Source organism: Alternaria conjuncta (genome assembly GCF_024043145.1).
Source record: "Alternaria conjuncta strain BMP 0040 chromosome Unknown scaffold_3, whole genome shotgun sequence".
In the NCBI taxonomy this organism is placed as follows: Eukaryota; Fungi; Ascomycota; class Dothideomycetes; order Pleosporales; family Pleosporaceae; genus Alternaria; species Alternaria conjuncta.
In genome coordinates, this window is record NW_026250092.1 from 1,461,935 (window position 1) to 1,473,555 (window position 11,621).

At 53.0% G+C, this 11,621-nt stretch overlaps 5 protein-coding genes across 5 annotated transcripts; 3 read left to right on the forward strand and 2 right to left on the reverse strand.

Moving 5' to 3' along the window:
* Window positions 1–61: 61 nt before the first annotated feature.
* On the forward strand, window positions 62–1,606 carry TUB4 (gamma-tubulin; the record flags this gene model as incomplete). Its single annotated transcript, XM_051466747.1, has 4 exons — window positions 62–69; window positions 125–719; window positions 778–1,167; window positions 1,217–1,606. The coding sequence occupies 4 exons, from the start codon at window positions 62–64 to the stop codon at window positions 1,604–1,606; spliced, it is 1,383 nt and encodes a 460-aa protein (XP_051329602.1).
* Window positions 1,607–2,175: 569 nt separating this feature from the next.
* J4E85_002470 (uncharacterized protein) lies at window positions 2,176–3,453 on the forward strand (the record flags this gene model as incomplete). The annotated part of the gene is made up of 1 exon (XM_051466748.1): window positions 2,176–3,453. The coding sequence occupies one exon, from the start codon at window positions 2,176–2,178 to the stop codon at window positions 3,451–3,453; it is 1,278 nt and encodes a 425-aa protein (XP_051329603.1).
* Window positions 3,454–4,037: 584 nt separating this feature from the next.
* On the forward strand, window positions 4,038–4,628 carry J4E85_002471 (uncharacterized protein; the record flags this gene model as incomplete). The annotated part of the gene is made up of 1 exon (XM_051466749.1): window positions 4,038–4,628. One exon carries the CDS (start codon window positions 4,038–4,040, stop codon window positions 4,626–4,628), a length of 591 nt encoding a protein of 196 aa, XP_051329604.1.
* A 399-nt stretch (window positions 4,629–5,027) lies between these two features.
* J4E85_002472 (uncharacterized protein) lies at window positions 5,028–6,046 on the reverse strand (the record flags this gene model as incomplete). Its single annotated transcript, XM_051466750.1, has 2 exons — window positions 5,028–5,804; window positions 5,885–6,046. The coding sequence occupies 2 exons, from the start codon at window positions 6,044–6,046 to the stop codon at window positions 5,028–5,030; spliced, it is 939 nt and encodes a 312-aa protein (XP_051329605.1).
* Window positions 6,047–7,713: 1,667 nt separating this feature from the next.
* Window positions 7,714–10,050, reverse strand: J4E85_002473 (uncharacterized protein; the record flags this gene model as incomplete). The annotated part of the gene is made up of 6 exons (XM_051466751.1): window positions 7,714–8,051; window positions 8,103–8,666; window positions 8,711–8,973; window positions 9,024–9,458; window positions 9,507–9,928; window positions 10,003–10,050. The coding sequence occupies 6 exons, from the start codon at window positions 10,048–10,050 to the stop codon at window positions 7,714–7,716; spliced, it is 2,070 nt and encodes a 689-aa protein (XP_051329606.1).
* Window positions 10,051–11,621: the final 1,571 nt, after the last annotated feature.

The following is an 11,621-nucleotide window of genomic DNA, read 5'->3' on the forward strand; positions in this document are numbered from 1 at the left end:
GCGTGCACCCCGCCCAGAGCGCGTTCGCAGCCCACCACGTACGTCGCCGACCACCACCACCATGCCCAGGTACGCGCGCGTATATCTCAGACTGCGGTCACATGGTGTAGCTAATCTGTATCAGGGAAATAATAACACTGCAGGCGGGCCAGTGCGGCAACAGCGTCGGGCAGCAGTTCTGGCAGCAGCTGTGCCAGGAACACGGCATCAACCGCGACGGCAACCTCGAGGACTTCGCGACCGAGGGCGGCGACCGCAAAGACGTATTCTTCTATCAGTCCGACGACACCCGCTACATCCCCCGCGCCATTCTTTTGGATCTCGAGCCCAGAGTGCTGCACTCGATCCAGTCGAGCGCCTACAAGAACATCTACAACCCCGAAAACTTCTACATACACAAGGATGGCACCGGCGCCGGCAACAACTGGGGCATGGGCTACAGCATGGGCGAGCAGGTGCACGAGGACATCCTGGACATGATTGATCGCGAGGCAGACGGCTCCGACTCGCTCGAGGGCTTCATGATGCTGCACTCCATCGCTGGCGGCACGGGGTCGGGTCTCGGCTCCTACATGCTCGAACGCCTCAACGACAGGTTCCCCAAGAAGCTCATCCAGACCTACAGTGTCTTCCCCAACACGCAGGACGGCGACATAGTGGTCCAGCCATACAACAGTCTGCTGAGCATGAGACGGCTGACGCAGAATGCAGACTCCGTGGTAAGCTGCCCAGTGTACTTGCCCAGTGTACTTGCATATATTCATACTGACCTCCCAGGTTGTCCTCGACAACGGAGCCTTGACTAGGATTGCTGCAGACCGACTGCACGTTATGAACCCGTCGTTCGAGCAGACCAACCAGCTGGTGTCCACCGTCATGTCCGCCAGTACCACGACCCTTCGCTACCCCGGATACATGCACAACGATCTTGTTGGAATTGTTGCATCGCTCATTCCCACACCGCGCTGTCACTTCCTCATGACTTCATACACCCCCTTCTCTGGCGAGAACGTAGAGCAGGCCAAGACAGTTCGCAAGACAACCGTCCTGGACGTCATGAGACGACTGCTGCAGCCTAAGAACCGCATGGTCTCCACCAACCCCACCAAGAAGAGCTGCTACATGTCTATCCTGAACATCATCCAGGGAGAAGCGGATCCCTCAGATGTATGTTCCTTCCTATTGACCGCTTGAATCTAGCTCACTGACTATTCAGGTACACAAATCGCTTATGCGCATTCGCGAACGACGTCTCGCTACCTTCATACCCTGGGGCCCCGCCTCCATTCAAGTTGCGCTGACCAAGAAGTCGCCCTACGTGACCTCTTCGCATCGCGTCTCCGGACTCATGCTCGCAAATCACACGGGTATCGCCACGCTCTTCAAGCGCATAGTCGCACAATACTCCACCCTCCGTAAACGCAACGCCTTCCTTGAAAGCTACAAGCGTGAAGTGCCCTTCAAGGATGGTCTCGGCGAGTTCGACGAAGCTAAGGAAGTCGTTCAGGGTCTGATTGCAGAATACGAAGAGGCTGAGGATGCCGACTACTTGACCAAAGAGACGGCGCCGCCTGCGGATGAGGAAGCTGACAAGAGAGTCGGCTAGAAGTCACCTGGGCAATTATTGGATTTGGCATCGGCGTCATTGGATGGTGCAGTGGAGTCAAGGGTACCCGACTTTGAAATCTCTTTCGCGGCGTTGGCGGACACACGACGTAGGTCACAGATTTGCCGTCGGTGGGGAGTTCGTTCATCCCCGTTTTAAATCAATCGTTGTCTTGATCGTGGTCATCATATTCGGATCTATCACGAGTATTGCAGTTTCTGTGAGCGCAGACTTTCATGAGAAGGCACCCGGTGTTTGTACGCAAGAGCTATGGTTTCAAATCACTAGTAAAGGTAAAAGCTTTCATAATTTCTGAATCTGGTTCGCTCTAGGCAACAGTCTATTTTCTGGCCTATTGAATGTCGCTTTCGAGTGGTTGACCTGGTGACTCAACTATAGAACCTTGGGTGAAGGTGAGAGAGCAAAAGATGACTGCGCGCTAACTTTTGAGCAATAAATAACCTCTGCCAGCCTTATTCTCTTACGTATCTTCCTTCTCACAACACAGCAATTAATTGCCTACCTCAAGATTGATTTACACTCACTATCAACTCAACAAGGCATCAAATATGTCATCCCCACTACTCCTCCCAGAGGACACTGTCAAGCGTCTGAAAGTCCGGGACTCCTCCCTCGTCGGCGCTGAGCAGAACGGCGCAAGGAAGATTTCTATTGGCTTATTAACCCCGCCTTCGTCGACTACTTCAAGAAGTGTATCAACCGCATCTTCAGCTTCTGCCGAAATCGTCTACATATCTGTGCCAACACGACTCGACTCCGCTCAGACCTTTGAGTTCATGGGGCTGACTTCGGAAAAGGCGCAAGAGATGTACGCCAGCAGACAGCGCAGGCAGCAAGAAACACATACTAGCATCGATTTGCAAGAATGGGTGATCGGTAATGTGGTCTCGCTCTGCGCGGACATAGATGGTTACGATGATGACTGGGAAGAGAAAATGCAAGAAGTGGGCATCAAGCAAGATATTTCCGACGCCATCATGAAGGAAGAACACTATGCAATCCGCGGAGTGCAGTCACTCTCCATGTGGCTTCAGGACATCTTCGAAACCAACTATCTCGCCCTCGTCGACATGAATGCGCGCATTCTACAAGAGCTGGCGCCTCCATCGGGAGTGAACCTGAGGGGAGGAGAAGGCGAGCCATACACCGTACCCAACGCACCTGGAGGTCATATTGCGCTGTTCAAGAGCGTTGAGTTCAGGCGATGCGCAGGATGCATAGCCGAAGATGGATCGGTGAACCTTGCACGACTGGAGTCCACCGGACCAACAGACTTCGCAAGACGAGGCGGACTCTACTTCACTCATCAGATCTGGGTCTCCAACCACTATTCATCGCTGATCACTGACGCATGTCCGGTCGCTGATCGACGGACAGTCGAACTCCACGTTCCGCTATCCCATCTCACAGAGATGAAGGTTTGGGATCTGAAGTTCGAAGACGACAACTTCAAGCAACTATTGTTCTTCTCAAGGCGCCACGAGAAGTACCCAAAGCACATCTCACAATTACGCGCTGCTCACGGAATCATCGCCGGACCTATTGGTCATGTTCACAATCTGGCGTTTGGGAAAATGAAGAGCTGGGAGGATATTACGGAAAAGCATCAGCTCCAAGAGCGGGGGACGGTCGTCGATGGCAAAGGCAACGAGGAGGAGATTGTCAAGTACGGCAGGCAATGGGTTTGGATTCGCGAGAACTCCGTTGAGCAGCTTGAGGAGGATTGCAGGGACAAGGTGTATCTGCGTCGGCCAGAGCAGGGCCTCAAGTTGGTGCCACAACCCTGGAAGGACGAGTCCGTTAAGGGCAAAGGGATCATGAAGTAGATAGCTCTTTTTACGTGACAGAGTTGTACTTGGCGGATCTCTGAAGGTATGAGCCTTCCCCCGTGTTCAGCCGGGATCAAAAGTCACTTCTTTGCGCTTTACTCTCATAAATCTATTCTACACAAGACTGATTACATTACTCATGTTGTGACGCGCGCGGTTGGCCTTAAAATCCTCTTTGTATGGTAGCGAGCGCATGATAATCGATCCGTCGAGGTCTACCAAGGACCGTCTATTCAAGGCAGCCATTCACTGACTGTATGGTTGTAGGCGTGTAGCAAATGGACCGTGGTATCGTGACTGGAAAGCTGTGGTGATTGGCATTCTTTTGCATCGCTATCGCTGACCCAAATCACTTCAATGGGAACAACCACAGGTCAGTGCGTTGAATCCCACGAGTGAACAGCGATGCTTCACTCCTACACGTATAAAGCGTGCGCAGTATTCTTCTCGCAAAAAATACCGTTCGTAGCAAGCCAACTGTACCTACTAATCTACGACAACGCTCACTACCAAGTCAACCAACTACAACAATACAAAACACCCCGTAGGAACAGCCCAAGACACCAAAGCTTTCCCCCAAGATGTTCGCGTTAAGCATCCGCTCCATCACCAACTCCAGAGTCGCTGGCCCCCTAGCCATCTTCGCCCTCTCCACGCAAACCCGCACCCTTTACTTCTGCGGTCCCAAGCAAGGCGATCACGATGCAGACCTACCCATCTCCGAACACTACCACGCGCGTCTACGAGCAGCGTCGGATCTAAAACCAAGATCCACCGCAGACTCGGCACCACCAACCACTACGCCCACCCGTCCTACTCCTCCTTCACCCACTCAGCCCACCACTCCAACAGACACAATCCCCACCCTTCGTATCTCCGTCACGCACGCACCGCCACCAAACCTATCAGCCCGACATACAATGCCGTCTGCCAACAAGCACGAGATCGAGAATTTTAGGAAGGCGTTTGGGCAGATGGAGGCGGCGACTCACGATGTGAACACAGACTACAACAACACCCTTGCCATTATCCAGGAGGTTGCAAGACTGCAGTTTGAGCTTAGGAGGGGCCAGGTTGAGGGGAAGTCTTTTGAGGAGTTGGAGAAGATTAGGGGGGAGATTGAGGATTTGAGGAGTGTGTTTGAGAGGATTGGGAGGAGGTGGGGTATCTAGGCTTCACGTTAACCAAGGGAAACACTGGACAGGCCTGCAGCCTACATCGACATGTAAGCGTACAAGATAGATGGCCTAGCGTTAATGTAGGCTCTAGACCTGTTTAGTTTTTTTTTTCTTGTGTGAGGTGGCTTGAGGAATATAGGGCGGTGTTGGAGAGTGTGGATATGTGTGGTTCTATAAAGATTAGTCGTGCTGTAGCGTGGAGGCAGTCTTGAGATCACCATGAAAGTTATATCTAAACAGGAATGACCGTTCTTCGAAACTAAACCAAAAATGTAAAACGATGAGTGGTATACAGCACATTTCCCACCTCCTTCCAACGCAAGAACAACGCCTCTCCAAGCCTCACTGCCTCTCATATCCATGCAGCAATCATACATACCCATCCCATCCCCCTCACGCCCCATTCTTATAACCCAACCCCCCAGCCTTAACATCAAACTCAATCAACTCATCCAGCCCACAAACCTGAAACAACTCCCTCGGGCCATACCTCTTCCCATCCCCCTCCACACTCTCCACATGCCCCGCCTTCATCTGCTGCACCGCCCTCCTAACCGCAGGATACACAACCTCGCAGGCCAGCAGCGGGAAAATAGCAAGTTTATACCCCATGGCCTTGCATTCTTCGACCGAGAAATCAGGGGATACGCCGCCGGGGACGCTGTTGAAGAGACAAGGTGTGGGAGATAGATCGGAGCATATGCGCTGCGCGTCTGAGGCGGTTGTCACGCCTTCCAGGAACGCCATGTCTGCGCCTTGAGCGACTGCCGCACGGAGACGGCGCAGTGCTTCTTCGTACCCGAATCCTTGCAACGCGTCCGTTCGAGCGATGATGACGATGTCGCCGCCACTTGCCTCCCGCGCTAACCTCGCAGCCCGGATCCGCGCTTCAAACTCCTCGATGTCGACGAGTTGCTTGCCGTTGAGGTGCCCGCACCGCTTACTCACGATTTGGTCTTCGAGGTGCAGGCCGGCGACGCCCACGCGGATGTACGAGGTTACTGTGCGGCCCACCATGACGGGCCCGCCGTAGCCCGTGTCTGCGTCGGCGATTAGGGGGGTCGACGGCGAGAGGGAGGCGAGCATGCTGGCGTTGGTGAGCATGTCTGTGAAGGTGGCTATGCCCATGTCGGCGGCGCCGAGGCGGGACATTGTTGTTCCTGCGCCTGTCTGGACATGTGTTAGTTGGGTTGGTTTGGTGTTGTTTGTTATCGTGGGGGGGATATGGATATGGAGATGGGGAGACGTACCATGTATAGACAGTCTACGCCTTCTTGGAGAGCTATCCGCGCTGTGAAGCCATCATATACTCCGGGACAAGAAAGGAACTTGTTAGGATCCGCGAGCATGCTTCGCAGTTTCTCGACGGCCGTCATCTTCCTTTCTGTTTCTCCTGCTTTGCTGGATCCCATATTGCCTTCTCTTCTTTCGCTTTGATAATGCCGATAACAACGATAACCCAGCTCTTTACTATATACGCGCAACCAACTCTTTCTTAATATCAAAAGCAGCGAATTCAATCAATTCAAGGGGTATAGTGTCCTCGTCAGGCATCAAAACGAGCAAGAAGGTACACCCGACAGCCTGACTTTAGCCCGCTGAGACTCGGCGTCTTGCGTATACACTGTGGCGGGCCGCAACAAGTAAGGCTGGGCTACCCACGAATAGTCGACCAGATGCGGAAGCGATGGCCTTACGTACCCGTCCTGCGAACTAGGATGCTGTCAACCCGAAAAGCGACCGCGGATTTGGGAACAGTATCTAATCATTACCAACCAACCGGACCTAACTCCTACAACCTTTATATAGAAAATCTAATAGCTAATCTCGAAATAAGCATGAAAGGGTAATAAGATAGTAACCACACCACTTCTTTTCAGTTGAGAACGAGGCTACGCCGCAGATAGGCAGACCCGGGTATGCCCTCCCCCCGTCTTTCTCGGCCAAGTACTCCGTAGCCATCTGTTTTGATCAAAGATCTTCTTTTTTGCGATGGCGAAAGCGAAAACACTTTCTCGGATGAACATTCAACCAACCCTATAACATGCAAAATAGTGAAAAGTTGCACAACCCACAAACGTCATATCCACACCCCTCGAGACGACGCGCAAAACACCAAGCGAAAAGCCGCAGCCGTGGTGGTGACCACCCCCGCAACAAAGCCCTTGTTCCTGCTGCTGACGTAGTGTGGTGCCGATGTTCGCCGGCAGTTTGACCGGTAGGAGCGCCATGCTTGTCCCTTCTCACTGGTCAGACAAGACTGCGAAATTCAGTTTCGCCGATGTCCATGGTCGGCGCGTTGGAGGCGGGAGGCGATATCGTATGAGATAGGATTTGGAGGATGGAATGCCCCGTTGGGTATGCTGGCCGATGCCGAAGTCTCCTGGGTAGGCGAGCGAGCGCATGGGGGGTTGGTGAGAGGGGTAGACTGGGATTTAAAGTGAGCTGGCGGCCGGCATGGCGGTTGCTTTGGTGTTTTGTGTCGGTTCCTCTTTCCTCCTCCACCTGGGTACACGCCTTTGGATTGTGGTGCACAAGGCGCCGCTAGTGGCCCATCAGGGTCAGGCTGCGCGATGAAGGCACTACAGGTGATCGCACCCACGTTTTGCTTTTTGCTGCAAGGTTCGTCTTGTACCTGTCGGACCGTCCCCACTGGAAGAGAAGACCCTTTGTTATCATATACGCCTTGGTAATTCATCTCCATCGCGTTCGGAGTTCGTTCGGTCAGACCGGCACACCACCCCAGCTCTTTGGCGTCGCGCCTGTTCCCAGGAAGATGCAGCGTGCATCGAAGCGATCGAAAAATTTGCGCCACCGCGATCCGTTCCTGGACTATTGTCTAGCGGTGTTACCGATCCCGCGATCGCGATCCCGAATCCAGATGTCTACGTTTGGGAGGTCTTCGTAGACCGTATGTGGCGTCTGCAATGGACGATCGGGGTAAAGTATATTCCATGGCATTGCGTATCTGAGTAGGTATACGGTATCTGAACGCTTCAACTCCCGCACCAGGCGAGAAACCGCTATTATTACTCTTCCATCGCGTCCGATTCATCCCCTTACGCGGACCCTACAACTTCTAACCGTAGGTGTATCCCATATTCGGTGCGCCTCCAGGCCCTGGTGCTGTCATCATTGGATTCATAGGGCCAACCGGCACATTGGGCATTTCCGCATTGGAGAACTCAAATCCGGCCGCCCAGTCGTAATCGGGAAATTGATCAAGCATTGGCGGCACTCCATAGTCTGGACCTTCCCAGGCATCGAAGCTCATTACGGACGGGTCCTGTTGCATCTGAGGACTCACCAAGCTGGGGTCGAATTTGGTCACTGGGAGTTGTTGTTGCTGTCTCATCGAAGGATCCGGAAGTTGCTGCTGGTGCTGCTGTGGGTGTTGTTGTTGTTGGGATGGGTATTCTGACATGTTTGTTAGTTAAGAGCCCGTCAGACTTGACGAAAGATGCTTACGAGGTGGGTTCTGCTGGGGGTTCTCGTGCGAAAGAGTTACTTCGTCGCCGTACGGATTCTTCATGTTGCTGAACTCTTCTCGCCAGTACCAGAACATGTCGTAACTAATGCTCATGCTCAATCGCGTCCTCAACCTCAGATATAGCGATTCCACACGGCCATCCTTCTTACGGAACACCTTGTCGCTACCCCATAAATCCTTCATGATGTGCGCAGTTCGGAAATGGATGTCTCCTGGTTGTAAAGAGACGTTCTTAAGGAAATCATACGCCTGTGAGAAAGCTCGTTCGCCCGCAAGTACATCCAGATGTTGAGCAAGCGGACTTCGAACGAGTCTAAGAATGGTAAACCCAGCCAGAGTAATAGTTCGGTCAATGAATGATTGCGAGACGGAGGGTAGGAAGATCTTTTGTGTCGTCTGCATCGTCGAAGCGGACTGGATAACTGAGATGCAAAGGGAGTAGAATCGTGAGAGACCCTCGGCATCGGGTCCAGGGTTCGTGGGGTGGGCGAAGAAATGGAACGCCATTACGTGAATACGTGCACAGCTTAGTTGCAGGGTATCTATTTCGTTAGCTCAAGTTTGGAAATGACCGGGTTAGACTTACCGAGTTCACTTGGAGAAGATGGGGCCAAGCTGAGGAGTTGCGAGTCGAATATGCCAATCAATGATCGTAATACACGGACATCACAATGAATGGATTGTAAGTTGGTCTTGCCCATGGCAACCATGGCACGCATGAGGATGATGTAGACTTTATGCAGGAACTGCAGGTCAGACGGGAGGTATGGAACCATGTCTTCACGGTCTTGTTCATCGCCATCGAAGAATGACTCAGCAAGAGGTGGTATACCTTCAACACAGCTCGTTCTAGATACGGTTAGCGTATGTCACAGTGTTACTTCTTTTGGTGACCTCACCTTATGGAAACGATGACGCAACACAGCCAGAGCCTGGCGCGTTGCACCTTGAGTGACTGGTCCTTCTCAAGCGGCGTCCTAGCAAAATCCTGGCCAACACCTGCTATGTGCAGACCAATTTGTGTTGCTAGATGCACTGCCGATCCACACATGAGGTGTGTCGTATCTTTGTACATTGAGTTGGTGGGTAGTCGCCATGTGCACAGAATTAGTAGACCTTGGATGATCGGAACTTGTGAGGTGCGTAGCGCCATTGAAGAGAACGCGAGCTGGGTGATGGGCTGGCTCGTCCTCTCTAGGACTTCGTGTTCAGAGTACCGCCGCGATCCCGTGACCACGATAGTCCAAAATAAGAACGGCGATTGGTCATAATAGTCATTCGGCCCTATTGAAGGGTCCAAGATAGGAAACAGTGGATGGTATTGGGTGAAGTAACTGCAGTCATGTTAGCATAGATAAGAACGACATCCTGAGTCAACGTACATGGTGAAGCAATCGTCAATTCTCTTTGAATCGAGCAGGTAGCCGTCAATCACACGCGGTACCGTGCCATGATGATCGGAACCTTTTCGCGTCGGCGGCCGCGAGTCGAAAGCTGGTGACATGGAATCTGATGCATCTGTCCTTCCGGAGGGATCAGAATATGTGCCCGAAGCGTGTTCAAGCGGAGCGTAGTTTTGCATGTCGACGGTCGGTGATGCTGTCGATTGCGGGTAGTTTGCATCGCCAGGATTCTGCCCCTGCCTCATATTCCATCGCAACTCTTCCAATTCGCGTCGCATCTCTGCCTTTGTTTGGCGCAGGTTCCTGGTTGACGTGGGAAGAATGCGGCATTCGAGGCCCATCTTCTTGCAGCGGCCGCATGGGTCATGCGGTACCTTATGCTGCTCGACATCACATCGGATCTGCCAAAGAAATGATCAGTAAACCATCCAAGCCGTTGCGGACGTTGTCGCGATGCATTGAGGTGGGGAAGTACCTTTTGCTGTCGGCACTCGACACATGCCTTCCGTCGCGGAGTGGTCATGCTGGCCTGATTCATCTAGTAGGTATCCACAGGGAGTTGGCGAGCGGCAAGCATAGACTACTATAGTATTCCGCGTCTCAATCGGCGAAAAAAGGCATATAAGAAGGTGTAAGGGAGAACTTCGCCATGAACTGAAGAACCACACTCGCGATTAGCACCTACGTCGTCATCAGGGCCTGTTGCAGCGGTGCGAATCGGATGGCGGGGGAATGGGACCGAGTAAAGGACCGATGGTGATCCTTTTCTCAGCAAGCACGTCTCAAAGTTTTTTTCTCAGCTTCCCTTGGCTTCTCGCCCTGTGCTAAATGTTTCTCTTAATAATGTGCCATGCTAGACGACGCTCGTGCGCAATGAGGCTAACAGGCTTTGTTGTCTGTGTGGAAGGAATGCATGTCGAGACGCACGCGATTTTCATCGGGACCCACTTTGGCGCCTAAGCCCATGCGGACCTAGTGTTTTGCGTAATGCTGTCTGAGCACTGCACTACTTGCATGGCCTGCCGCCATGTCATGTCGAGTGAACGCATCTCTTACACTGTCACCCAAACAGTCCATCTGTTGGGCACTCAAGCTTTTGTGATCACCGTGGCGCAGCCGTTTTGCCACGCCTAGCTGGGAGCCAGCCACCGCGGCCCTTCTCTCCGCCGCTGCTCTTCACCATCAACCACCTCACTCTGCCAGCCCTCAAACGTGTTTGGTGGGTCGAGTCAATGCAGTCGTACCTGATCCTCATCTTGGATGACACCCCTTGCCCAGATCGGGCCTAGCAGGCACGAACGTCCCAGTAGCTTCACTCCATGGGCGGGCGCTACCCATCCGGTGTCGACGGCTCAAGTTCGCGTTTAGAGTTCGTACGAAGCCACTCTGCCAGGCATTCGACTCCGGCATTGCACTCGTTGCGCCACATCGAAGCGAATGCGACGTGACGAGGGTTGTGTGCCATGACAATGCGTCTGTGGCTGCCGCCTGATTCCGCCTCAAAAGCAATGAACGACAGCGGGATTTACTGACTCTAGCACCTTCACACGTGGACTACCGACGCTCATAGCTCTGCCTTGGCCTCCTGCAATTCCCAATGATCGTCCAACACATGATCGCTGTGCGCCAGCCGCTTGCTCGGAACGGCAAAGCTGCCTCGCTATCATAACCAGCTCACAACACTCGTCTCGCTGTCCAAAACAGCTCATTCCACTTCACCGACTCCAAGCGCGCACATGGTTCCCCTGCTCCTGGCGAGACTCACCATCCCCACACACACTCCTTCCTTTCTTCCATACCTTCTAGCTCAGGGTCTCTCCGCAAGCCACTTCGCCTTCATAGGTAAGTCGAGCGTCCACCTCCACCAGCTCCGCGGAAGACAGATGCAGCGCAGATCACAACGGACTTGCAGATCAGCTACACCAAGTAACCTCATCCTACCCATGGCCAATGAGCGTGTGATATCGCTATCTACCGCATATCGCGTACCAACAGCCAGCAGCGCATACAATTGCAAAGGCGGAGCAGGGCGGGGATGCCGGGGAGGATTCTCGGAACAGGATGTATCCATCCTGTCTGCATTAGATTAAGCAC